This window comes from Heterocephalus glaber, unplaced genomic scaffold (assembly GCF_053883595.1).
Source record: "Heterocephalus glaber isolate CG9 unplaced genomic scaffold, H.glaber_assembly_v1.0 deba00001724, whole genome shotgun sequence".
NCBI lineage: Eukaryota > Metazoa > Chordata > Mammalia > Rodentia > Bathyergidae > Heterocephalus > Heterocephalus glaber.
This window is the reverse complement of record NW_028258435.1, coordinates 7,014,185-7,041,423: the sequence shown is the minus strand read 5'-3', so window position 1 is coordinate 7,041,423 and position 27,239 is coordinate 7,014,185. Positions and strand designations below refer to the sequence as shown.

Here is a 27,239-nt window from a genome sequence, read left to right as displayed (position 1 = left end):
GTAAGAGACTTAAAAAATTAGAAAAAATGCTTTCTATAAAAATGATTCTCTTTCTCCCTCTATTTATTTATTTATATAGTTTTTGAGACAAGGTCTCTCTATGTAGTTCAGGCTGCCTTGAACTCACTATGTAGTCCAGGGTGGCCTCAAATTTGAGGCAATCATTGTTTCTCAACCTCCCAAGTGCTGGGATCACAGGCATGCACCACCACATTCAGCAAACAATGATTCTCTTTAAGATGCTTGCTGTTCACAGGTTAAAGCCTATCCTGAACAGAAGAGGATGCTAACCTTCTGAACCCTTTCCACCAAGCATCCTCCAGTTTGCTCACTGACACACGCTGGCTTTAGGCTCAGAACAAGATAGGCCAGTGGTGGTGACCTTTAGAGCTGTCCAGTGATAACCTGTGTGCATGTGCTATAGGTTTGCCACCACTGGGTGTGGCACTGGGGCCTTAAGAGGGGAAAGACCGGTCCCAGCCTCAGGGACATCAGTCCCAGTCTCCTTATACTGGGAGCTGGACACTTTACCAACCATATTACATCAGTTCAATGTGGAAGCCACCACTTTCTCCTGTGATGAAAGGGTATGCTGCAATTCTTACTGAATTACGTATGCAAATTCTCTTACACTGAAACTTTCCTAACTTACTAGGAGGCAAATATACAACTACTTTTTCCTGGTGAGCACTTCTAGAAAAGGCAGGGATGAAGGGACACTTTCTGATGTCTGTCCCTCAACACAGCAAAACCTAGCAAAGTAAGTAGCCTTTCCTTTAAACGAAGTAGTATATTTTACTCAAGAGTGAAACATTGTAAAGCTGAGAGTAATGGCCAGTGCTCCATCTAGATCAAGACTCACTGGTACCAGCAGAAGCTGAGGTGCAGGAATGCTAATTCCTCGGTCTCCTCTTCCGGTGGCTGCCTGGCGATGTGCTCCTGTGTCAGATGCGCCAGGTCTTTCTGCACATTTGGGTGGTCCTCCAGATCCTCGTAGAGTGACCTGACAATGTCCAGTCTCCAGTAGTTCTCGGGCTTCACGAGGCTCCGGATGACCTGGAGGCATCGATCCTTCAAGGTGTACAACTTCTTCTCTTATAGTTCCAGGATCAAACCCAGGGTCTTGCCCATTCCAGGTCAGTGCTCTATCACTGAGCTGGCAGTGTGATGTTGGCAAAAATAGGCTGTCCATCAACATTCAGAGACGGCACAAATAATTCGGCCTGGTTAACCAGAAGCTCATCGTGTGTCCCTGCATCTCTGAAGAGCCAAAGGTGACCGGCTCGACGCAGTGCCACGGCTCATGCCCTTCTGTGTCTGTCCATGCAGTCCTCTACACGGAGGGCAGCAGGACTAAACGGATGGCTTTGGGGATATAGCCCATCTCGGTGACTGTGGATGAGGCGGCCCGTGCCCAGCTGCATCGTTGGGTAGGGCTGCAGCTCGCCGTCGAAGTTGAGCCACACGGGCAGCACAACGCGCGGGCTGCGGTTGCAGAAGGTGACCTGGGACGGCTCGCGCAAGTTCCCTGAGCGCAGCACGGGCCGCGGCCGCCCGGCCTCTATCTCCTGCTGTCCGCCCGCTCTTCGAGAGGCTAGCTTTCTAGGCGCCCTCCCCGGACTCTCCACCTTCCGGAGCCTTACCTCCGGAGCTCTAGCCCACAAGGGTCACGGAGTGCGCACGTGCCCATTTTTCTTCTATTATCTTCATCCAGTTTTAGGATTAGCACAATGTTGAGTTCCTAAAATGAGGGGAGAAGTGTTCCTTCTTTTTTCTGCTTTAATTGTTTGATATAATTTATCAGTTAAAATGTTTATGAGCCTGCTGTTGTCATATAGGTAGGCTTTCAAGCTAGGAATCGACTTTCTTTAATAGGTGCTATTCAAATTTTATATTTCCTCCAGAGTTAGTTTCATTAATTTGTCTTCCAAGGTACTTTTTAGAAGTTGTCAAATTTATTTCAAAAAAGATTTTTGTAATATGCTTTCTATATCCTTTTAAATTCTGTAAATTCTGTGGTAATATCTCCTAGATCTTAATATTGTAATTTAAAAAATGTATAACTGATATTGTGTGACAGTAATAAAAGGTCTAAAAGAGCAGGGGAATTGGGAGGGGTAGGGGAAGGGAAAAAAGGGAAAGGAAAAAATATGAGAAGAGGAAAAAAAAGGATCAAGTTCTTTGCAAATAGGGAAGGGTGGAGGGAGTGAAGGGAGGGCAAGGGAAGGGGGAAAAAATAAGAACCAAGAGACTCATGTAATGGTACAAGATCCCAATGATGAATGTAACTGTATTATATACCTAAAATGTACCAATAAAGTTAATGGGAAAAATAAAAAAATTTTTTAAAAAAAGCTTCCGCACAGCCAGAGAAACCACCAACAGTATGAAGAGACAACCCACAATGTGGGAAAAAAATTTCACCACCTGTTCCTCAGACAAAGGTATACTATCGAGACTCTATAAAGAACTTTAAAAAATCAGACCTCCCAAATTTAAAGATCCAATCCAAAAATGGGCATCTAAAATTAACAAAAATTTCTCAAAGAAGTAGAAACAGCAACTAAGCATATGAAAAGCTGTTCAACATCACTGATCATTTGAGAGATGCAAATGAAAATAATGCTAAGATTCCACTTCACCCCAGAAAGAATGGCTGCTATCATGAAATCAACCAATAATAGATGTTGGCGGGGCTGTGGGGAAAAAAGAACCCTTCTGTTCATAAGAGTGTAGACTGGTGCAACCACTGTGGAAATCAGTAAGGCGATACCTCAAAGAACTAGGACTAGAGTTCCCATTTGACCCAGCTATTCCCCTGCTGGGGATCTTCCTAAAAGAATAAAAAGTGCCGGCAATTTAGCTCAGTGGTTCCACCGCCTACCTCACAAGCGCCAGGTCCTGAGTATGGTCCCCGATACCAAAAAAAAATGACTTTATCAATAAAAGAATTAAAAGTATCATACCACAGTGGTATATGTTCACCCATGTTCATAGTGGCACAGTTTGTAATAGCCAAAACATGGAAAGAGCCCAATTGCTCATCAACTGGAGACTAGATAGAGAAGATGTCTTTTTTTATAAAATGGAGTACTACTCAGCTATAAAGAATGAGAAATTAGATGCTTTTAAAGCTAAATGGATGCACATTGAAGCAATATTTTTAAGTGAAATAAATAGGACACACATGTATAAATACCGAATAGTTTCTCTGGTGTGAGAAACTGAAAGTGTAAATAAGGACTAAAAGGTATAATAGATAATGTGAAATAGGAAGAAAATGTACAAAGGGCAAGGGGAAGTGGAAAGGAGAATGAAGGGAGGAAAGGAAAGGAATTGAATTAACATGAGAAAATGGAAAAATGGAAACAAAGACTGTAAATAGAAAAGGGTGGAGGGGTAGAAGGGAGAGCAAGATATGGGAAAAAGTAAGAATCAAGCTATATTATGTAAAGGTACAAATCTCCAGTGATGAATGTCATTATGTTGTATATGTAAAATGTACCAATAAAATTTTTTCAAATGTGTTCAGTTGCACGACTCATTCACACAGGCACATGCACAGGCATTCACTCACACACACACACACACACACACCCCAAAAATACCTCAGAGAATAGAGCATTTTCTCTACATAGCATGCAAAGAAGCCTGAGATTGCCACTTCCAGGTTTGGTGCAGCAAAAAAGCAACTTTATTGATCAAGGACCAGAGTTTCTCCTCTCTCCTTGGATATGTACCTGTACTCCTTGGTCTCAGCCTTGATGACTGTCATGCACAAGATAGCTGCCAAGGCCCAATCATTGCAACCTGCATCAGAAGCTGGGAGAGAGAGCAAAGTCCTTTTCGGAATCAACTCTAACACTTCCTCCTCTGAGTCTCTCCAAGGTCTGAGCTGATCAAGCCCCTTATGGATTAGCTGTGACCACAGGGGAGACGGTGTGATACAATCAGTTTACATGGCTGTTGCTTTCCTCCTCACTGGGAGGGAAGGAAGGGCTCCCCTGAAGGTGTCCACTGAACAGAATCAAGGACTTTTCTGATTGAAGAGCAGAAAGTATGATTAAACCTGTCATTGCCTGTGATGTTTCGCCCACTCCCCCAAATTCCTGTGTAGAAACTCCTGTGAACTCCAGATTGATGGCACTGGAACTGGAGCCTCTGCTGGATGATTGGGGTCAGACGAGGTCATGAGGACAGGGCTCCTAATGGGATTAGTGCCATTATGAGTGAGGAGGAGACACAAGGAGTCTCTCTGCCCTGTCAGGACCCAGAACGAACATGGCCCTTTGCAAACCAGGAGGAAACCCACCCCTAAACCAAATCTGCCAGCTTTCAACCTGAGACATTTGAAGACAGATTTCTGTTATTTATACTCCCTACTGTATATAGTACTTTTGTTATTGCAGCTACAACTCTCTGCTATAAAAGTCATTGAAGATATCTAAGCAAAGGAGGAAAACATGAGCTTTGTATCTAAATACATGATGTAAGAGGGAGATTGCTCTCAAGAAGAGAAACCTTGATAAATGCAAGAGGAGCTTCTGTCCAGCAAGCACCAGCTGTGTTCCTGGCTTCTTGTAGGCACCAGTTCCTCTGTGTCTCATGACTATTACACCCAGTAAGCCAAATGCTATTCATTCTTGTTTTCTGGTTGAGGAGAAGAGACAGAGTGGTGAGAGCACAGAGAAGACACAGTCTGATGTAGAAGTTAATGAATGAACACAAGTTAAGGGTGCTGAGAGGTGGAAATTCCTGGGCCATTGTGCAGGTTGTGGCTTCTGGATCTCTGTACGAACTAAATTCAAAATCACCCAATCCTGAAAGCAAAGGTGGAGATGTTGGGGAAGCATTGAGTGGGTTTGGAATAAATACATCTACTTTACTGAAATAGTCATATTATTGGAGCAGGGGTTGACAGGGACAGAGAGAAAAACACAATCCTGAGGTGGGCACAGAGGTAAGAGGGTTAGGGAGTAGGCTAAAAGTTATTTTCTTTCTTTTTTATTTTGAACTGTGACATATTGGCATTGCCACTTTTCCCTTTTTTTCAACTTTTGTTTTTTGTTGTTACCTGTGTGTAGTACATAATCTCATTCCTCCTGGGGAGTTGGTCTATGTACATGACACTTCTTCATTCTTTTTCATTCCCTTCCCTTCCTCTCCTTCTCCACTCCCTCTTCATCTCTCTTGATCCCTGGCATGGATGCAACTTGAAACTACAACATTAAGTGAAATAAATCAGACACATGAGCTTAAATATCGCATGCTTTCTCCTTCATGAGAACCTGAAATATAAATAAAGAGAGAAACAATAGGAAATAGGGAGATAGATATTTTGTAAAAGTTATTTTATTCTATTACAGGAGCTCAAAAGCAGCTGACTCTGATGCAGTGGATCCTCTTTGGGGAGTTACACACATGAATAAATCAAGTTCTATCAAGCCATCCTCATGGAACAGGGAAAGAGGGCTGCGATTCCAGAGAACATCCACAGAAATGGATCTCTGCCAGCCTTCAGGAAATTCCTGAGCTACTGTCACACATGTCTACCTTCTTATGACAGCCAGGTTCACTCATTTTCTACAAATTATTTTTTCATATTCCTAAGCTTGTTTTGTTTTATACACAACCCTAAACTATATTTATTTTATCTCAGTATTGGTTGGTGCTATATTGGTTAGTACTCTTTAGAGGAACAGGGTTAAAAGAAAATAGATGTATAATTATGCAAGGGAATTATGAGACAGCTTATAGCATCAGAGGCAGGCAAGTCCCCAGTGCTGGAGATCTGGAGATCCAAGAGCTGCTCAGCCTGAGAAGCTGGAGGCTGCAGAACAAGAGGGATCCAGGATGCAGCGCGACATTGAGACCAAAGGCCTGGGCGCTCCCTGGAGAGTTGCTGGTCTGCACCCTCACTGAAAGGCTGAAGAAGCTGAGATTTGACATTCATGATCATTACCAGCAGCAAAAGACGCATCTCCTCAACAGGACGGAACTTCCAAAAAACACATGCCAACTTACTCCTTCTTTCCCTTTTATAGCATCCAAGCCACAAGCTTATTGGTTGGTGCAACTCAAAACCAGGCATGTCCCCCCCACCTCTCAGTTGGCTGACCTGTATGCCAATCATCTCTGGAAACTCCCCAGACACACCCGGAAGTGTGATTTCCTAGGTGTTTCTTAACCCAGTCAAGTTGACACATCCTGATTAATGGTCATATGTGCCAACACAGAAGCAAAGTCATAGGCAGAGAGATGCATACTTTATAAGAGCAAAAATTCAGAGAAGCTAAGTGTCTATTAATAGACAATCGGTTAACTAAGCTATAAATAAACTACACAGTGCTACTATTAAGATCATTAACAAATCTGAATACTTACAACAGAAAAACTTCCCTTATGTTGTTAGGTTAAAAAGCAGATTCCAGAAACAGCATATGGAACATGAATTCATTTATACAAAATAACATACATATAATCTAAATCCATAAAAAAATGTAGGCCAATGTCTAGTTTAAAAAGGCTCACTAAAATGTTCCCTGTCTTCTCTTTATGAGATGAGGTGACTCTTCCTCTTGTTATGTGACTGAATTGATGGGCTCTTTACAACGTGCATCTGCATAAAATGTTGTACAAAATGGTTAATAGAACAAAATAAGCAGCTTCTTTTACAGAATTCTATCATAATAACATTCATTTCTCCATGAACATGATTAATGGTTCAGTAGAATGGAGAAAAGCCACCCAAACCAAAATGGTACCCAATTTGCTAATATGCTCCTCCTGGGCTGTGATATTGTAGCAGCAGACTTACAGTCCACAGTGTGGCAGCTCTTAGTGGTATAGCAAGATCAGGCCAAGAAGAATCAAGAATGCACCTGGAGGTTGGAGGCAAATGTACAGCTTTATTAGGCCAGCGGACTGATTGGGGTTTTCTCCACAAAGCAATCAGCTGGGAGCTGGCAGTGAAGGGGATTTATATAGGTTAAGGGAAGGGGATGGGGATACAGAAGCAAGGTATTTATCATCAGTTCATTGGTTGAGGAAGTTACATTTAGTTTACATGATTTGATAGAAAAGTACCCTGGATACAGGCACTTCCTGAGGACAAAGGACAATGAAGGAGGACATGTGTTGGGTGTGGGAGGGGGATGAGCTGGGGGTGGCTCTTTGTCAGTTAGGTCAGCTGGCTGCAGGAAAAACCTTTCTTCCTCAGAATCATTTTCCGGCTCAGTAGAAAATACTGTGAGCCCAAGCAGAACGAGTAACTGAAGGCATCCATTCTCAGAATTAAGTTGCCCTCCACAGGCCTAGCCCTGGAAGTTGTATCTGAAGCTGTTTGAACAGGGGATGCTGCTACATTTGTTTTCCAGGTGGCATTTGGGCTCTGAATGTGTCTTGCAGCTCCTGTTGTGAGATGGAAAGATACCTGGCTCCCCAGCCTGGCAGGGTGGAGGCTCCACTTGAAGAATTAAACACAAACAGAAGACAAGAGGAGATCTGCAGCAGGAAGTGTCATTCACACCTGAAGCTTTGCAAATTATCAAGAAAACAAGTCAAAATATTGACCCAGCTGGTGTTTTGACCATTACTTCTGGTCAAAGATGACAATTTAAGTGAACAATTTTGGAGTAAGCTATGTGAAATAGCTAGATGAAGAGGAATAGGAAGTTGAGAAAAAATAAAACACTTTAACAGAAGAAATTAATTTTCTCCGCATTGCATGGCATCACTTCTTTTTATACTAAAAATGATATGTATAACAAGATTAATGCTATCTACAAAAGGGAAATCAGCCATGAAAAATTTGGAGTTGTCTTACAGTTTTCATTTGCAAAAGAGCCACTTTTTAAGTAGAAACAGAAGATCAGACAAAAGTGTAAATGCAAAGGTGCACTGTCTGTACTTCATGACTCAGGTGTGACACGTCATTTCTAAACATGGAGAAGGTGACCTTCCAAGTGGCCTTGCTTCTCTGCCTTTGACATGATGGGAAATGGCACTGCCTAAAGAGCTCAGGTGTGGTGGTGCACACCTGTCATCCCAGCAGTCTGGGAGGCTGAGGCAGGAGGATCACAAGTTCCAGCCCTGGGCAACTTAGTGACTTAGTGAGACCCTGTCTCAAAAATAAAAAAGGTGTGGGAACATAGCTCAGTGTGAAGGCCCTGGATTCAAATCCCAGTTCCAAAAAGAGAAGACTTGGGATGACTGGTAAACACATATCATTTGTTCAAGAGGCATAACTAAGTTTTATAGATATCTGGAAAATGGATCACTACTGTGTCATATTCTACGTGTGAGTGATGGGTTATTATAAACATGGAGCACAAAGCAGCATCCACTTGTGAGTTCTGTTGGATCCATCTGAATTCTGGGCATAGCATGGCTGAGTTCTCTACCCTGAGCTGAAGTTAAAGTGCTGACCAGACACCCCGGGCTCCACTGTGGAAGAGCCATGCTGAGCTCATTGAGAGAGTTGGCAATTGGACCTCCTCATGATTGGAGGGCTGAAATCCCTATGTCCTGGCCGCCTTTCAGCCCCACTTCCAACAACACCAAGTCTCCTGCATTCCCTCCCACAGAACCCCCTCCATCTTTCAAACCAGCCATGGAGACACTTTTCAGTATTGACTTCTTTCCACACTTCACATCTCCCTCTGGAAGAGGCCTGTCATAGCATGCACTCCCCTCATTAGGTCTGGCCTACTACCTTCCTGTATTAAGTCCAACTTGTTTGTAACCTTGGTTGTATCTGCAAAATCTTTTCCTTGCAGCACACAGGTAAGTGTGATTACATTGTGCCTACCATGTACTTAATATACTAGAAATATTTACTGACTTGAGCACAGAATGAAACAGAGTCCACCAGAATAAAGTATACAGACTTCACCATTTTGCCATACTAACAAATGTCTGGAAGCTAACAGCCCTCACTTTGACCACCTCTTGTAACTATAAAGGCCAAAGGTGACTTGTATGCATCTCACGGTGTCTTAATAAATTTTGTATTAAAATATTTATGCAAGTTTTTCTTTTCCTGATTTCTTTTATGAATTCTGTACACAGGGAAAATACCCAGCCATTGAAGAAATATCAAGTTAAAAGGTTTACCTCAAAAGATGAACCATTTTTATATTGAAAAAGCAGAGTGTGTGACAGTAGAATGATTGCCCATGGAGAGGCAAGCCCGGTACTGTGGCACTCCATAGTGCTTCCTCCAACTCAGATCTGCACCCTTGTGCCCTGAGAAGCTGATGACTTATAAGATAAAAGGTGGCCTTACAGAGAGTAAGTAATTCAAACTGAAAGTGATAGTGTTTTTAAATTCATAGTATGTTATTAAAGTCTGCATTTATCAGACAGGTAATTACATCATCAAAATTCTCATGCTTTTCTCTTTCAGCATTTCACAGAAATACTCACCATTTTTCATCCTGAGTTGTATAGTATGTGGGACAAGAAAGTTCAGACATCTAAGCCAAATAGGACATGTCTCAGAAGTGAAGTGAAAAAGAAAATCATATGAAGGAGAAAAATATCCATGAAATATTTATTGGATGTGAATAATTTTACACCAGGGAAAGCTGCTATCCAATTCAAGACTGGAGGCCTCTGGTAGACAGGGTAACCTTGGGCCTGCCACTGAAGGCCACGTTCAGATCGTGAGCATCCCATATAGCTGTAATTGGTTAATTAAACCAAGTTAATGAATCCAGAAACTGAATTAGCGCATCTCTGCACCTGGGTAATGCAAGAGGTTGGCTGTCAGGTGGGCCAAGCTGGCTGACTCTTTCCCTTTGGTTTGTAGTTCTTAAGCAAAATGTACCAAGAAGGAAACATCTTCAAGAGAGAAGGAAATGTCTAGAACAGTCCTAGCAGTGTCCATATGGTGTGCAGATCAAGATATATAGGGCTCTGCTCTGTGACCCAGGTGTTACACAGGGTACAACCCCCAGGGAAGAATGCTTTTGGGGTCACATAGCTGCTTGGAGCATGCACAAAAGAGCTCCATGCCATGAGCAGTTTTCCTGACACAAGGAAGTCCAGCTTACCCTGCACCCTAGGTCTCTGCTTATCCTTGCTGCCCACTTACAAGTAACATATATGCTCTCCTGACTCCTGTGGGTGTTGTCTCACTGCCCAGACTATGCAGATGATGCTCTTTTGCAGATATGCAATGATGCCCCAGGGAGCTTGCTTGTAGACAGTGCTGTATGAGCTTCAGTAAGCCACACACAGACATTGCCACTTTAAAACATGAAATAGAATCCTCAAACTGTGGATAAAAGAAAATATTTTAAGTTTAAAGAGTTCAGCAACAGAAATCAGAGTTATTTTCCCTGCAAAAATAACTGGCAATAAATAAGAATTAAATAAATAAACAAATTTAAATTTAAAAAGAGAAAAGGAAATCACGAAATCAGGTACATATCCCAGCAATTAGCATCCTGTAGTCTCAACATATGAGAAGAAAATCACTTGGGAGTTAGAGCCCTCATAAGCATCTGAATAAAACAATCCTATGAGATTAATGAGTACTGGACCATAAGCCCAGAGTTGCTGGCTTGGTAAACTTGCCCATAGTTTACTAAACTTGGACACTTAATCTTTAAATTTTCTAGCTGATAAAATTGGGAAGTGAATACTGCTTCTTAGTATTTCTGTTAAGAGTTAAAAGAGCTAATATGCACAAGTCCCTTGAGACCATGTCTATTGCATAATTAGTGGTATTAGCATAAACATGATGAGCATCCTCATAAACTGGTCTTAGATAACATGAACTGGGAAAATGAAATCACTCCCTATCAGCGTGTGTGGGGAGACATGTTGAGTTTCTCTTAGTTACACTTCCTTGATCTATACCTTCTCATTGCTTTTTCCAAATTTCCCTTTCTCTACCTATATATTGTACCACACCACTGTTCAAATACAAGACTACATAAGAGGTGATGCAAACTTACAGTGAACATTTAAATTTTAAAAAAATAGTACTGAGCTTCACATTAATAACCTAGGACAGAAGAAGTAAAGACTGGTAGAAAGGAGACAAGGAAATCGGAATTTTTTGTCTCACTTACTATCTTAAAACTCTGGGTGAGATTTCTGCTGGGCTCTGCAGGTAGGCATGCTGCAGAGTCTCAGAAGAGTCTATACTGTTGCAGTGTTACAGTGTCTATACTGCTACAGGTCAGCATTACAGCCAAGTATTACAGCTATCCAAAGGTCTCTGGAGGCAAAAAAGCCAAGAAGCACTCAGAGAGATGGAGGAAAACTTTATTATGCCAGTGGGCCCAGAGGAGTTCACACTCTGCAGTCTGAACCTGGAACAAAAATGGAGGCAACATTATATAGAGATCTATGGCACTGGGCGGCTGGGGTCACATACCAGGCAAGCACATTTATAGAAGCCGAAGGGCAGAGTTAACAGAACATCTTGAAACATTGGGTAGAAATATCTTACAGCTTTACAATTACAGTTGCAATTAAGATGGTCAAACAATTACATTGCTAGTACTGTTGCATTTGCAGTGCAGGTAGCTTTAATAAAACATTTTATGATTCCTGGCAAAAACATGGAGGGAGGACAGACAAAAGCCCACCATGTTGTACATCATTTTCTTATCAGTATTACAAGGTTTATCAGCCCTAAATTTACCTAGTCTTGATAAGGAAATAATACACAACAGACCATGGTAGGCCTTTGTCTGTTTCCAAGCCATCCTACCCCCACCTGGATGTTTTCACCAGGAATTATAAGATGTTTTGTTAAAGTCACCTGCACTGCAAATGTAACTGTTCAAGCAACAAGATGTTCCAAAAGAACAGACCTGAGGATCAGTGGAACAGATTAAAAGATGCAGAAACAACTCCAGACATTCTGAGCCATTTAATCTTTGACAAAGAAGCCGAACACCTTCATTGGAAAAAATATAGCCTCTTTAATAAGTAGTGTTGGAAAAAATGGCTTTCCACATGCTGAAGATTTAAACTAGACCCTACCAGATGTTTCAAGATGTTCTGTTAACTCCACCCTTCTGCTTCTATAAATGTGCTTGCCTGGTAATGTGACCCCCAACCCCCCTCCCCATAGCTCTCTATATAAGATTGCTTCCACTTTTGTTCAGGGCTCAGACTTCAGAGTATGAACTCCTCTGGGCCAGCTGGCATAATAAAGCTTGGTTCATCTCCCAGGGTGCTATTCAGTTTCTTCACTTCCAGAGACTTTCTGATAGCTGTAACATTTGGCTGTAATGCTGAGCTGTAACACTTTGATGTAACAGTCTATCTCATCCCTCCAAGACTTAGGATGCCAGGACAGGAGGGACTAAAGTAATTTTCAAAGGCTCTCAATTGTTAGCTATTACAATGTCCTGTTCCAGACCCTGCTGGAGGAATACTTGGAAATATCCAAACCTATGATTACTTTAGATTCCAATATTGAGTGATGAGAGCCACCCCATGATAAGATCACCACCCCAAACCAGGAGCAATCACCCCATAAAGGGAACCAAGATTTCCCTCTCCTGAGTGATGAAAATGAATTGCCACTTGGACCACACATATTCTTCCTGGGCTATAGAAGCCAGCACTGGGATGATGATGGCATGTACCCAGCCCTGCCTCAGCTAGTCCTTCAAAGCTGGCCTACAGCTTGGGAGTGGACCAATCTGGTTCTTCTAGGTGGCATCCTTTCCCTCTTCTCCTTTACACTCTAACTCTGCCTGATAAACCTACCTGTGCCTTACACTGATGTGTCGTGAAATGCTTTTTTCATGAATCATGAGCCTATTTAATGGGTTAAGTTGAGGTCCCTATCTTAGACCCCACCAGTTGACATTTTTCCAAAAACTGGAACTTGAATCTGAAACTGTCTCATCCAAAACTCTTTTGCTTTTTTTCTGCCATGCAGCTTCATACTTTAAGGAATACATCTAAGAGTACATCTTTTAGAAAAAATAAAATGGGTATATTTTGAAGTCAAGTGTCTATCCTGCAGCCTTCCAAATAATTATAAGGGATGCAGTGAATTGGGGGTAGGGAGTACTGGGGAGCAAACTCAGGGCCTTTGTAATCTAGGAATGATATAGAGGAAATAGACGTAACTCCCAACCTGCTAGATGTCTGATGCACCAAGTTCGTGTTTTCTAAAATCAAAGTATGAATTCTAGGAAAAATGGAAGTTAAAAGTAGGAAATATTTATTGAGGATCAGAAAACTCCTGCCTGAGAAGGACAGGAGGGGACCCAGAGGGTGGGTTGCTGTGGACTCCACTTACAGGGGAGGCTTTAAAGAGCAAAATCACAAAGTGGGTATGAAATCACAAAGTGGGTACAAGGTGGGACAAAACTATGGTCAACCAAGATTACAAGTATACTCACTTAGGTAATATTGATCCGGTGGGGAAGCAGGTCACATAGCAAGTGTACATGGAAAGAACAAGGACTTTTACAGGAAGGGATGGGTCAGGAGATCTTGGTCCCCAACCCAAGGTGACTGATGCCTGTTTGGAATATCAATCCTTATTTTTCATCCCTTAGGGAAGTATGTAAGCATAGTCATTTCATCTTTACCTTAAGGCATGTCCTTCAACAAATGCCACAGTTGTAATGTGTTCTTATCTTCTGCACTGAATTCTTTGAGGGCCTAGCCCTGTCTGACTGCCTATAATATTTCTAACTAACTTAGCTGTCTATAATATTTGCACTGAGCTCCATTCCCAGCCCTTTTTCATTTTTTATTTTGAGACAGGGTCTCATAAAGTCACTAGATTGCCCAAGTTGGGCAAAACTTGCCGGCCTCCTGCCTCAGCCTCCAGGAATGCAGAGATTGCAGGTGTGAGCTACCCTGACTGGCTCGTAGCATGGGTCTTGTGTGACAGGGCTTGCCTGTTCCTCCTCCACCCATGAGCAGCAGGACAGTTCTTAGTTTGGTCACAGCTCCAAGCTGCTCCTTGGCAATTAAGTATCTCAGCACAGAAGCTGGTGTACAGAAGGGAACAACACAGAAACAGCCAAACATTAGAAGAACAAAGCAAGCCCTGAAAACCAAAAGACAGGATTTAAATCACAAAGACCTAGTCAGCAAGCCCATTCTGCAGTAGTTAACATTTGATTGGGTGAGCGCCTGGAGTTACTGCCTTTCTTAATTAAGTCAGGCTCCACTTTCACCCACCCCCAGGAAAAAGAGAAAGAAAGGATGGCTCCAACACCCTCTTGGCCCTGCTAATTACCCTAAGCAGGGAAAATCTCAAATCAGAAGGCTCATTCAGCGGCTGCGAAGCCTGCTCACATTTATGCGCCAGGCCAGACCCATTGTGTGCCGAGGAACAGGCGCAGATGTTGAGCCCGCCTTCTTCCACGGCCGCTTCTGCCTAATAATGGCTTTCATGTCCCCCACTTGCACCTGCTCAGCATTTTCAGATGAATTAGTGCGCCTGACTGCCTCCAAAATCTTGTCCACTTTTGTCAACTCAATTATGCCGCCATGATTATAGGAGCAAGCAGCCACTCAGCAAGCCAGAAAAGAGCCAAGCCTACCAGCAGCCCAGGGGGCTTGTTGTTGTTGCTGCTGCTGTTGTTGCTGTTGTTATTGTTGCTGTTGTTCACGGTGACTGCTGGACTTCAGCAAGATCTTGGATTAATAACCCCCCATGGTGATTCTTGCTATGGTCAAGGTGGCTGCACATGTTGGTCAGGCTGAGCTGGTTGCAAAGTAAGAGCCAGCACACCACACACCAGGGAGACTGGGAAGGGAGTCAGATAATTCCAGGAACTGAGATCCAAAACATTCTTCCCCATTGCTCCCCTACAATCACTGCCACTACACACCTTAATGTAGGCGTGACCTTGTCCATGAGGAAAATTGTTTAATTTCAGGATCAAAGATTGCACTCAGGAAAAGCTCAGGAGTAAGTGCCCTACACCTGTATAGGGAAGCAATTCATCTACCCAGCCTAGAAGTACATAGAATGCAACCAGACAAGTCTAATATTGAAAGCCACTTACCAAGGAAAAATTACTGAACTCTCCTGCCTTCACTTCCGGTCTGTAGAGCCAGTATGATAATGCCAATTCCAGAGCATTGCCCAAGGATCATATGAAGAATCCGGGACAGTGCTGAGTAAGTTAAGGGGAAGGTGCCTGTATAACAGACCCTCTGGAGACAGCTGGCATCACAGCACCTCTCCAGTGTAGATGAGGGAAAAACTTCATGAATCTTCCTGACCAACAGTGCGCTGTATCTGAGGATAGCTAACATGATAAGGAACATAACCAGACTCTCTTCCATTTCCCTTCTTCAAGGGGATCTCCAAGCAGCTGAGAAAGCACAACTGGTGGACACTACTAACACCTTCTGCTCCAAAGCACTCCTTGTACTGAGCTAGGAAATCACACTTAAAAGAAGGAAACAAAGTCTCAGCATGAACTCCACAGCTGCAGAGTCTGAAGTCCTCTTCCAGCTTCATATGAAATCAAGGCCAGATCTAACACTAAAGCTCCTCTCTCTTGTCTACCTTGATAGCCTCATGCTGCTCCAAACGTAGCTACACTTTTAGAACACACCCCCTGGTTTCACTGATTCAGTTTTATGCAGCTATGCAAACACTGGGCTTAATTTTGTTTACTTTAAGAACCTCTAAAGGTAGTAAATCAATTCAAATTGTTTTAGTTACCAAGTCCTTCCCCCAGGAAACTCCAAGTCAACAGTCAAAATGGTCAGCCACTTAAAAATAATTAAAAGCAGACATCTGGAAAATGCTGGTTACCGAGGCATGGACAGCCTCAGAAACATAGTCTATGAATAACTAAGGCCTGGTTGTGTTTGAAAAACGAATATTTTTCACTTTCTTTTAAACAGAAGCTTATCACCCATGAACATTAAATGCAAATGTCCAACAAAAATCACTCTTTTTTATTTCAGCAAGTTAATGTCAACACATGTTATTAATTTTTGCTAAAAAGCCAGTCTTAGTAGGGAGTCTGGAAATGTGGCCAGCCAGGGTTTAATGAGCTGGTGGTTGTTCCACAGTGTACAAAGCACACTGAGACCAGATGGACCATTAAATTGCATCCTTCACACTCTTATTTGGACTATGGGAAGGCTAGCCTCTGTAAATTTGGCACAACTCTCAATTTCAATAATATCCTCTGTTTAGATACTATCAATGTGCTTTCATAGGATTTCCAAGATCAGCCTTAATCGTGATCACAGTCTTGGTCCACTAGCACCGTGCATCTGGTCAAGTGAAGCATCAATGTCATGTATTACTCGCTTTCCCATTATTGGGACAAAATGCTGGATACCTGCACCTTGAAGGAGGAGAAGTTTATTTTGGCTCACAGTTCTGGTGAGTTCAGTCTGAGGTTGGCTGATCCAAGGCAGAAATGGCAGTATGATGGAAGAGCATGACAAAGGAAAGCTGCCTAACCCATGACAGCCAGGAAGCAGAGAAAGCAGAGAGGAGCCAGAAACAGGAATGCACACTTCCCGGTCACACTGCTGTGACCTCCTCCCACCAGGCCCCACTTCCTAAGAGTATTTTCAGCCCTGAATTTAATCCATAGATGAATCCATTGATGAATACACCATCCCATAATCCAATCACTTTCTCAAAGCCCCATCTGCACACATGAGACTTTTAGGGACATTTTAGATCTAAACCATTCCATCATCCAATCTATTTTCCTCAATGAATAATAACCACAACATTAACAACACCAAACATATACCCAGTATACAGCCTAAACACCAAAGTCCCAGGCTCCAGGTCATCTACTCTAGATCAGGGCACCAGAAAACTAGCACAATCTGAAGCTCCATACTGGTCCAGGTGGGCTCAGGGTCCATGCCAGGCCTTGTACCAGGCTGGCTCAGGATTCCAGCTGATCTCTGGGGCCCCAGGCCCTTTTCAACCCAGAGTCTAGGCCTGGCCCTGCAGATGCAGAATGGAGGCTCAGTGCAGTAAACTCCAGTGCCAGACACTTCCTATAGACCAAGGCTCCAGGACCACCCTGGCAGACTTGGGCTTCAGATGACCCCACATGGACCCAAACCCCAGGTCAGCCCCTAGGAACTCAGGCTTCAGGCTCATAGCAGTGGACCTGGGTGCCAGACCTACCCTAGCACCTGGCCTGCCACTGTAGACCATGAATCAGGCCCAAAGCCCCCTTTAACTGCTGTGGCTTATAACTAGAAGTCCCCCAAGAGCCACACACACTCATAGACAGGGTTGCTGTTAGGAAATAGGGTATGGTCAGAAGAGGTGTGTCACTGAGGTCATGGCCTGGAAGGGTTTATCTCCCTCCACAACTCCTCTCTTCTCTCTCTTCCTCCTGTCCTCCATGAGGTAAGCAGCTGTTCCTCCTGCATGCCTCTCTGCCCTGCTATCCTGCCATGGAGGTGACCGAGGCCTGAGACTACTGAAACATGTGTCACAATAAACCTCTCTTTCTTTCAGTTGTGGGTGTTGGGTGTTGTATAAAGTGACTGATACCCTAGCAGAAGATCAGCCCATGGGGACTGAGGCTTTAGGCCAGCTCCTATAAATACAGTACTAACTCCAGGCTTTCCCTCAGGAACCCAAGCTCCAGGCCCACCTCCATGGATCCCATCAGTGAGCTGATATCAGTATACATGGTGTCCAGACACACCCTACAGACAGAGGTGCCAGGTGTGTCCGTCTGCTGGCTAATGTGCCCAAGGACTCCAGCATTAGGCCCACCTGTGCCGCCAGTCAGGCAGCTGGCATAAAGCTATGGACAAGCTCCTTGGAAAAGGGCTTTCACAGGCACTGCCCTCTACAAATGCTGGGATACAGTATGTCCTTACTTCTTCCAGTCACAGCAGCAAGGATCAACAACAATCAGAAAAATATGACTCCTTGAAGGAAATAAAATAAAGCACAAGTGACAGATGCTAACTTAGAAATGAAGATTCATTTTAGAATTTATTGTAACCACATTACATGTTTGCATTATATGATAAATACATAGATTGCAGGTAACTGGTACATACATACATCACACCTTGATTCTCTTTGCTCCTCCTTCTCCATTCCCTCCCACCTCCTTCCATCCTTGAGCCCCTTTCCCGTACATGAACTGTGTAACAGAGAATTCAAAGTTATTATTTTAAGAAATCTCAGTAAACTTCAAGAAAAAAAAAATAATTCAGCCAAAACTAGGAACAAAATAAATTGCCAAGTGAGACATGTAATAGATTGAAATTATTTTAATAAAATTCTAGAGTTTTAAAATGCAATTCATAAAATAAAAATGCAATGCAGATTATCAATGGCAGAATTGAATGAGCAATGGAAAAATATCTATGAACTTGAAGACTGGTTATTGGAAAATACATAGTCTAAGAAGATAATATATTTGAAAAGAAATGAGGGTAGTTGTAATGAAATACATAAAATGATTTATTAAATGTCAGAATGGTAAAAGAGAAAACAAAATTGCCTTTGTAAGTCGTACAGACTTTGCCAAAAGAAGCAGGATGGTGCACAGACAATATGATAAGAATCAAAAAAGAAACTATTTTTGGATTTTTGTCTTGTTTTGCTTTTGATTAAGTTTACTGGTACATCATGGATATACATAGCGATCACATTCATCATAGGGAATTTGTACCTGTACATGATATATTTTAATTTCTCCTTTTTTCTCATTCCCCTACTGTGGGGGGCCTTGTCCCCCCCCCCCCCGCTAGTACTCTTGAGTGCCTTTTACGGGCATGTTTAAGCCTGCTGCAAGTCTACCCGGCAACAAGGAAGTAGCCCCAGTACCCTCCCCTTGCTCCCTCCCTCTAGCCCTACGGTATATATGCTGTAGCAGCTTCCGCAATAAACGAGACTTGATCAGAAACCTGTCTTGTCTCCTTCTCTCGTGTCCCCTGTCCTTTGTCATTCTCACTCCCCCTCTAGGGTCTCCGTTGACTTACCCGCGGGCCGGGACACCCTACCTTCCCTTCAAGACTCCTTCCCCTTCTACTTCCCCTTCTACTTCCCCTTTTACTTAAAATCTTTGTTTCCATTTTTTCTTCCTTTTCTCACTTTGTTCTTTTTTCCTTCCTTCCTTTCCCCCTCCCTAGCTCCCCTTCTCATTTGAGCATTTTCTTCCTATTTTATAATATCGAGTATACATTGTGGTCCTTATTTACACTTTCAGTTTCTCACACCAGAGGAAAAAAACCCCACATCTTTATCCATTCATGGGTTGATCGGCATTTGGGCTGTTTCCAGGATTTAGCTATTATAAACTTGCTGCTATAAACATGATTGTGCATATATCACTGTGGTATGATGCTTTCAATTCTTTTGGGAAGATATGAAGAAGAGGAATAGCTGGGTCAAATGCAACCTCTAGTTTTAGTTTTGTGAGGAAACTCCACACTGATTTCCACAGTGGTTGCACCAGTCTGCACTCCCACCAACAGTGGAGAAGGGTTCCTTTCTCCCCATCTCCCTGCCAGCATTTGTTATTGGCTGGTTTCTTATTAGCAGCCATTCTTTCTGGAGTCAGATGGAATCCCAGTGTTGTTTTAATTTGTATCTCTGGAATGAATGACCAGTAATGTTGAACATTTTCTCATATATTTATTTGCCATTTCTACTTCTTTATCTGAGAAGTATCTATTTATTTCTGATGCCCATTTTTGGATTGGATCTTTAAATTTAGGGAGTCTGATTTCTTTTCTTTTAGTTCTTTATTCTAGATATTAGTCCTTTGAGGAACAGCTGACAAAAATATTTTCTCACTCTGTGAGTTGTCTCTTTTCTCTGTTGATGATTTCTTTCACTGTGCAAAAGCTTTTTAACAAGATGAGATCCCAGTTGTTGATTCTTAGTAATATTCCCTGTGAGATCAGGGTTTCGTTTATAGTCTTTGTCTACACGTATGTCTTCAAGAGTTCTACCTATTCTTTCTTCCAGCAGATTTAGTGTTTCTGTTTTAATATTTAGATCTTTGACTCAATTCTACTATAGTTTAGTGCATGGTGAGCGATATGTGTCTAGTTTCAATCTTTGGCATGTGGAAAGCCAGTTTTCCCAGCACCATTTATTAAAGAGGCTATCTTTCTTCCTGTGAAGGTATTTGGCCCCTTTGTAGAAGATAAAGTGGGTGAGTGAATTTGCAGTTGTTTCTGCATCTTCTAGTTTGTTCTACTGATCCTTAGGTCTGGATTTTTTTGCTAGTACCATACTATTTTTATTATAGTAACTTTGTAGTATAATTTAAAGTCAGGGATTGTGATACTGCCTGCCTTGCCTTTGTGGTCCAGAATTGTTTTTGCTATTCTAGGTCTCTTCTGGTTCCAAATAAATTTTGGGATTGTTTTCTCTAATTCTGTGAGGTATGCTATTGGTATTTTGATCAGGATTGCATTAAATCTGTATTAAAAAAAAAAAACCATTTTGGGTACCTTTGTCAATAGCCCACCAGCCTAGAAAGATGCCAGAATGTTAAGTCTATCCTTGGCATGAATATTTCAGTGGACTTTCAAACATTTTCATTGTAGCCACCCTGTTTTGTGCTAGATTCCCACTACCAGGCCTGCTTCATCCTTGTTTATCTCCAAAGCAATTGAGCTGCTCTTTTCCAAAACTGCTAAGCTACATGTCCATCTTTTCACACTTGTTACAACAGCCTCCATCCTGCCTCACTGCACTAGACATTTGTTTGCTCTCTATCCTAAACTTGTGTATCCCAATTGGCAAATCTGTTCCACAGCCAAATAAAACCGGCTTTGCTTTCATTACAATCTCATTTGTTATTTTCAGGTTCTTCAGATCTTACACACTTACATACAGGGAGCAGGGAGAGATAGAGAGAGAGAGAGGGAGAGAGAGAGAGAGAGAGAGAGAGAGATTGATTCATGACCTTCTGGTGGTTTCATCCCAAAGGAATAGGATCCATAAAATCAGAAGTGACTATTATTACCTAGACTTTGTTAAATGTAAGGAAAATTGTGTGTAAAGAAAACAACCCTGCCAGTTCTCCATACTATGCCACCTCTGGTGTTCTTCTTAGCCATTTTTCATTTATCAGGAAATATAACTCCTGTAAGACCAAAGAGCCAAAGACCAAGTCCTAAGCATTGGAAAATATCTTCCAATCTAAGCCACCATAGCTGGGTTAATCACTGGACTTACACACATTCCCTTGTCTGCTGTCACTCTGCCGTCACCTCTGGACAGAGCCCCCTGACCCTGGACCAGTGAAGAGATCCCAAGGAATAAGGAAAGAGAACACTGAACTCATCAAGCAGAGTGTAAGCCATGCTTGGAAGAGTTGTAAATATTGAGATGGGGAAGCTGCCATTTCCCGATGCATCCTTTTATTTTTCCCTACTTAAGTGAAGATTCAATGCAAGCCAGTATCTTCTTGTTGCTCTGGTCAACCAGGTCACAAATGTGTTTCCTTGGTCATTTTCTTTTTTTTCAATACTAGGATTGAACGCAGGGACTTTGCCCTAAACTCCGTTCCCAGCCTTTTTGTTGTTGTTATTTTGAGACAGGGTCTCACTAAGTCAGTAAGTTGCCCAGAGTACACTCAAGGTTTCAGTTCTCCTTCATTCACCTCCCAGAATGCTGGGACTACCAGCATGCATCACAACTCCCAGCCTTAGTTGTTTTATTCAAAGAAAAATTCAAAAAAGATTTTGCATGATGTAATGAATGCATTGCCATGGTTGCAGTCACTACTCAAAAAAAGTTCTACTAATATCTAATTGATTAATAAAGCAGATGACTGAAATAGATATAGATATAAATAATTTAAACTAAATGTTTGCAGATTAGTTATCAGATTGCAAAGCCACATGAGAACCCGGAGATCAAAGCTGAAGAGGAAAGGCTCGTCCCTGTCAGAGAAGCACACTCCCCTCACACTCTGACTGGGCTCCTTTGTCTCTGCAGTGGTGCAGAAGTGATGGGCTTTAGTGGAAGCCACACATCACACTTTGAATTTTGAACTTTCGCAGGCTGGAGACCTGCAGTACACTCAATGGTGATGCAGAGCTGCCACTGTAGCTCCCAAGGAGCCCTGGGGTTGTAGGAGTTAACATCTGATCCTCTACATTGCCCCTTTTGCTCATCTGTGATGTGCTGAGGTTCACTGATTGCAATTCTTTTTTTTTTTTAACTTGGGATTGAATCCAGGGCCTTTGCACTCAGCCCTTTTTATTTATATTTTTTATTTTTTGGTACCAGAGATTGAACTCGGGACCTTGCATTTGTGAGGCACACGCCAGAACCACTGAGCTAAATGCCCAGCCTAGCTCCTTTATATTTTTTTATTTTGAGACAGGATCTCAGTAAATTTCTAAATTATCCAGTCTGGGCTGGAATTTCCAACCCTCCTGCTTCAGCCTCCCAAGAGTGCTGGGATTACAGATGTGCACTATCACACCTAGCTAGTAATGCAGTTTTAACTAGTTATATTTCCAACCTAGGGTGGATTGATTAGGACATAACCTTATTGAAAGTTGAACATATGCATTAAGAATTAAAATCTTTTCAAGAGATTTTTTTTCTTCCCTTTAATACATTGCAAATAAAACATCAAAGACTGGCTTCATTTTCCTACCCCAAAATGCAGTGGTACCCTGGTTTGTGAACTTGATTCTTTCCATCATTCAAGTTGCAAACTGAGTTGGATTCAAATTCAATGGTTAGGTTCAATGTTGACCTTATGGGGACATTTGATTCAGTCTACTTCAGTTTGCAACCAGAATCACGGAGAGAATTGAGTTTGTGAACCGAGTATTAGCAAGTTTGATATTCACTGAACACAATTGTACTAACAAAAAATTTATTATAGCAGTTGTTAATGTATTGAGCTTTAAGTGCATTTTTCATTGGAAGACTATTTTGGGAAGGAAATGTCTGTATTTGTACCTGTGCCTAAGATTCAGCAGCTAACATTGCCTTGTGTTAGTTTCCATGAGCAAAAACATGGCATTCTCTTTCTCCTCCACCTTGTAAACAGCTGTTGTTTTTTAAAGAAACAACCTGGACTGAAGGTTAGAAGAGAAATCCATTCCAAAATTCTAAGTGGCAGAATTAAAGCAAATTCTGAAAAGAAAGGGCTCTTTTGATCTGACATGCATGGATGAGACCCAGTCAATAGCACAAAGGCCTCCATTATTTCTGTATCAAAGTAAATAAGAGGGAAAACAAGCCATGAAGATGAATGATGAGCTGGGAGTGAGTCACTAGACAGTCACACAGGGCCCACAGTGGCCTGTTACCATCTTTCAAAAGAACATGGCATGTATTAACTACTTCATCCCCTCCGTGCAATGCACAGCTTTGAAGATTCCTTAGCAACAAATCCCTGAGCAGAAAGAGAAAAGAATTGCTGTTTTAGTAACACATAAATCTGAAGCATAAGGGAATCGCATTCATAATTGTAGCATAGCTGGTCACAGCAGGGACGCAAGGTCAGAAAGCAGTGAGTCTGAATTATCTACTCAACCACAAAATGTGTGCACTACCCACAAAACTTGTGTAAAGGTGTGCATTCTGGTTTCTCTATTGTAAATTTTCTCAATAAATAAATACATATTCATGAATTAGAATGCAAATATAAAGTAAATATATATAAATCCAATATATGTATAAGATGATAACAATAGTATACTCACACATATATAAGAAAATTAGAATGGAGATATGAAATGAATACATAATTATATATTAAAATATGTTAAGATATATGCATATATGTTTGTATGCATTGTATCATACACACACACATAAAGCAATAGTGATAGTACTACCCTTTTGGAAAGACACAGACCATATCCTATACACTGCCCTATTAAATATCTAGTTGTTAATTTCTTTTCTCTCATTGCTGAGACAAAATATCTAACACCCAAAGTTAAAGAGAGATAAGTTTATTTGACTTACAATTCTTAGAGGTTTCAGTCCATAATCAGCTGGCTCCTAGGCAAGGTGGAAGAGGCACAACAGTTCATGGCAGCAGAAGACGGAAGAAGCAACAAGGGATCTTAACAGTATCTTTCTGCTCCTTTTATCCCATCCAGACTACCAGGATTAGGGCAGTGCCGACCCAATCACTCACACGTAGTGGTTTACTAATCACATGCCCTTAATCCCAGCATCACACACTCTAGATTCAGCCACCTCTGAAAAAGAAAGCCCTAGCTCATCCAGATGAGACCTTGTGGCGGACATCTAAACACAAGCCACAACATTCCACCTCTGGTCCCTCAAAGACTCATGCACATCTCTTTATGTAAAAAAGAATTTAGTCCATCTCTAAGAGTTGCCAAAGTCCTAATAGTTTCAGCATTATCGAAAAGTTCAAGTCCCAAGTCTCCTCTGAGATTTGAAGCAAACTCTTAACTATGAGCCCCTGTACAAATGAAAAGAAAGTTAAACACTTTCAAAATACAGTGGCCGAGATAGACATTACCATTCCAAACAGGAGGATACAAAATGGGATTTTGGCAAGCACAAAATGGAATGGGATTGAGGCAAGTACAAAATCCAGCAGGCAAACATTAAGTCCTATAGTTCCACGTGCAGCATCCCAGGTAACCTGTGGTGAAAAGTGAACTCCAGAGGGTTTGAGTGGCTCCACCCCTGTGGTACTTCTGCTGGTTGCAGCTCCCATGGCTTCTCTCTGGGGTGGGCTCTGCTCCCTCCTCGCAGTTTTCCTCACATCCATGCTCCTGGCTTCCCCAAATTTCTGGGGTCTCCACTGTACCTTCAGCTTCACTCTCACAGCTTCACACACTGCCCTGTTGTGGATGCACTGCCTGCCTCCCAGGCCCTCCTCTGAAATCTGGGTGGAAGCCTTCCTGACCTCACAGCTCTTGCATTTGGCATCCACCTAAAACCAGCACACTGTGGATGACACCAAGGTCTGCCGGCCTCCGGAGCAGTAGCCAGGATTCCTTCTCTCATGACTGTAGGAATAGAATGCCTTGATCAAGGAGCACTCTGAACCCAATCCAGAGGAACAAATTCTCTAGGTCAAAGCCATTCTGGAACATGGTGCTCTGGGGCTCTATCCTCAAAGCAAAGTCTTTCACTTTTGCAGTTTTGAGGCTGCAAATGGTGCTTCTCATGATGCCCTCAGGCCATCTTTTCTGTTCTCCTGTTCTTTCTCAGCAGTCAAAATCTCCTCTGCTTTATCTTTGCAGGCCACAACTACTGGAGCTTCCTTTCTGGCCAAACTCAAAACATTTTAAATCATTCTGCTGGGCTCTTTGCTCTTGATTCTCAACATAAATCTGGCTAAAAGTCCCTAGTAGTAGACATGCCACCACTTCAACATTAGACTGCCTTGAAATTTCTTTTGCCAGGTTAATTAGTCTGCTGTCCTTAATCTCAGTCTCAAGCAAAGTCTCTGGACACAAACAAAATGCAGACAAACTTTCTGCCAAGCCATAACACACATAGACTGGAGTCTAATAGCCAGTGTACTCCTTCTTCCCAGCAGAAACCTCATGAGCCTGGCCTTTTCTGGCTTTTTGGACTTCTGAGCTCTGATCAGAATCTCCCATACAGAACAGTCTAAGGCATCCAGCTCTACTTCTACAGCCAGCATCTCCAAACCTTTCCTAACTCTTCCCCTTCTCATAAGCCAGTTCCAACAGCTCTTGAGCCACATGGCCAGGTAATGTCACAGCAATGACCCCACTTCTCTGGTACCAAATTTTATCTTAGTTACTTTTCTCTCATTGCTGAAACAAAATATCTAACACCCAAAGTTGAAAGGGAAAAGGTTTATTTGGCTTGCAATTCATAGAAGTTTCAGTCCACAATCACCTGGTTCCAAGGCAAGGTGGCGGAGGGGCAACAGCTCATGGCAGTGGAAGACAGCAGAAGCAACAAGGGACCTTAACAGCATCTTTCTGCCCCTTCTATCTTATCCAGCTACTGAGGGCAGATAGCACTCTCACCCTTAATCCTAGTGCCCTTGGGCTTAGCCCCACCAGGAATCAATCACACACTTAGATTCAGCCACCTCTGAGAAAGTATGAGGCTTTGGGTGAATATCTCAACACAGCCATGACACTAGCTCTAACAACTAGTGCATAGAAGATAATTTTATAATGGGACTAGAATACTTTAATCCAAGATTTCAGCTCCTATTTTTCAAATTTTAATAAACCCAGCTCTTTCTAAAGAAAGAAGAGAATAGTTCAACCTTTCTATGATACCTCCCAAAAAGAAAAAGTATACAATGGAATTTCCTTTTATTTTATTGTACATTCTGTCATAGAACAGTGGTGTGTATAAATTAACCAACCCTCATGATTTTGCAATTAAAAATATAATATTGAGGGGTCTAAGAAGCTAAAGAAACTTACTTTTTTAGTGACACTACATCTGCTTGACAAAATACAGCATCTATCCCTCACATCTTACAAGTATTGTAATTTTGCAGTTAAAGTCTTTGCAGCTCCCAGGCTTTGCACAAATGGCCCAGTGTCATAGCTAATGTCCAGTCTGCAAGGCTCTGGGACCTGAGTGTATTTGTTGTCTCGTTGCCCCCTTAGCCATCAGCATGCACACAGTAGAAGTCACCTTAGCTATTGTCTCATCACTGAGACACAATATCTAACACCCACACATTAAAGAGAAGATTATTTGGACTCAGTTTGTGGAGGGCTCAGTCATTGGTTGGCTGGCTCCAAGGCAAGACAGCATGGCAGAGGGGCATTGAAGAGGAGAAAGAGCTCATGCTAATGGCAGCGAAAAGCAGAGACAGAGACCAAAGGAGAGCAATAGAGATAGACACTTCCAGGCCACGTCCCCAGTGACCACCTCCTCCAACCTGGCTTCACCTCCAGACCTCACACTTAGCTGTAAACTCATCAATAGACTAACCCCTGGATGAGTATCACACCCCCATGAACCAATCACCTCCCCAAAGCCCCACCTATGAATGTGTGAGGGAACATCTATGAGCTTTGGGGGAACATCTAGATACCTCTGGCTCCCAAAAAGACTCAAAATGTATTTGGTCTATCCCTAAGAGTTGCCAAAGCCCTAACAGTTTCAGCATTACTGAAAAGTCAACAGTCTTCTCTGAGATTTAAGGCAAACTCTTAGCTGTGAGTCCCTGTAAAAATCAAAAGGAAGTTAAACACTTCCAACATACAATGGCACAGAATAAATATTCCCATTCCAAAAGGGAGAATTGGGGGCTAGAAAAGAATGGGACCAAAATAAGATCAAAACACATCAG

The 27,239-nt window shown here is 42.2% G+C and overlaps 1 protein-coding gene across 1 annotated transcript; it reads right to left on the bottom strand.

Moving 5' to 3' along the window:
• Nucleotides 1–858: 858 nt before the first annotated feature.
• LOC147821646 (von Hippel-Lindau disease tumor suppressor-like) lies at nt 859–14,391 on the bottom strand. The gene is made up of 6 exons (XM_087199666.1): nt 14,313–14,391; nt 13,890–13,982; nt 3,741–3,822; nt 1,387–1,653; nt 1,158–1,281; nt 859–1,086 (listed from the first exon to the last, which is right to left on the bottom strand). Exons 1-6 carry the CDS (start codon nt 14,389–14,391, stop codon nt 859–861), a joined length of 873 nt encoding a protein of 290 aa, XP_087055792.1.
• Between the last annotated feature and the right edge of the window lie 12,848 nt (nt 14,392–27,239).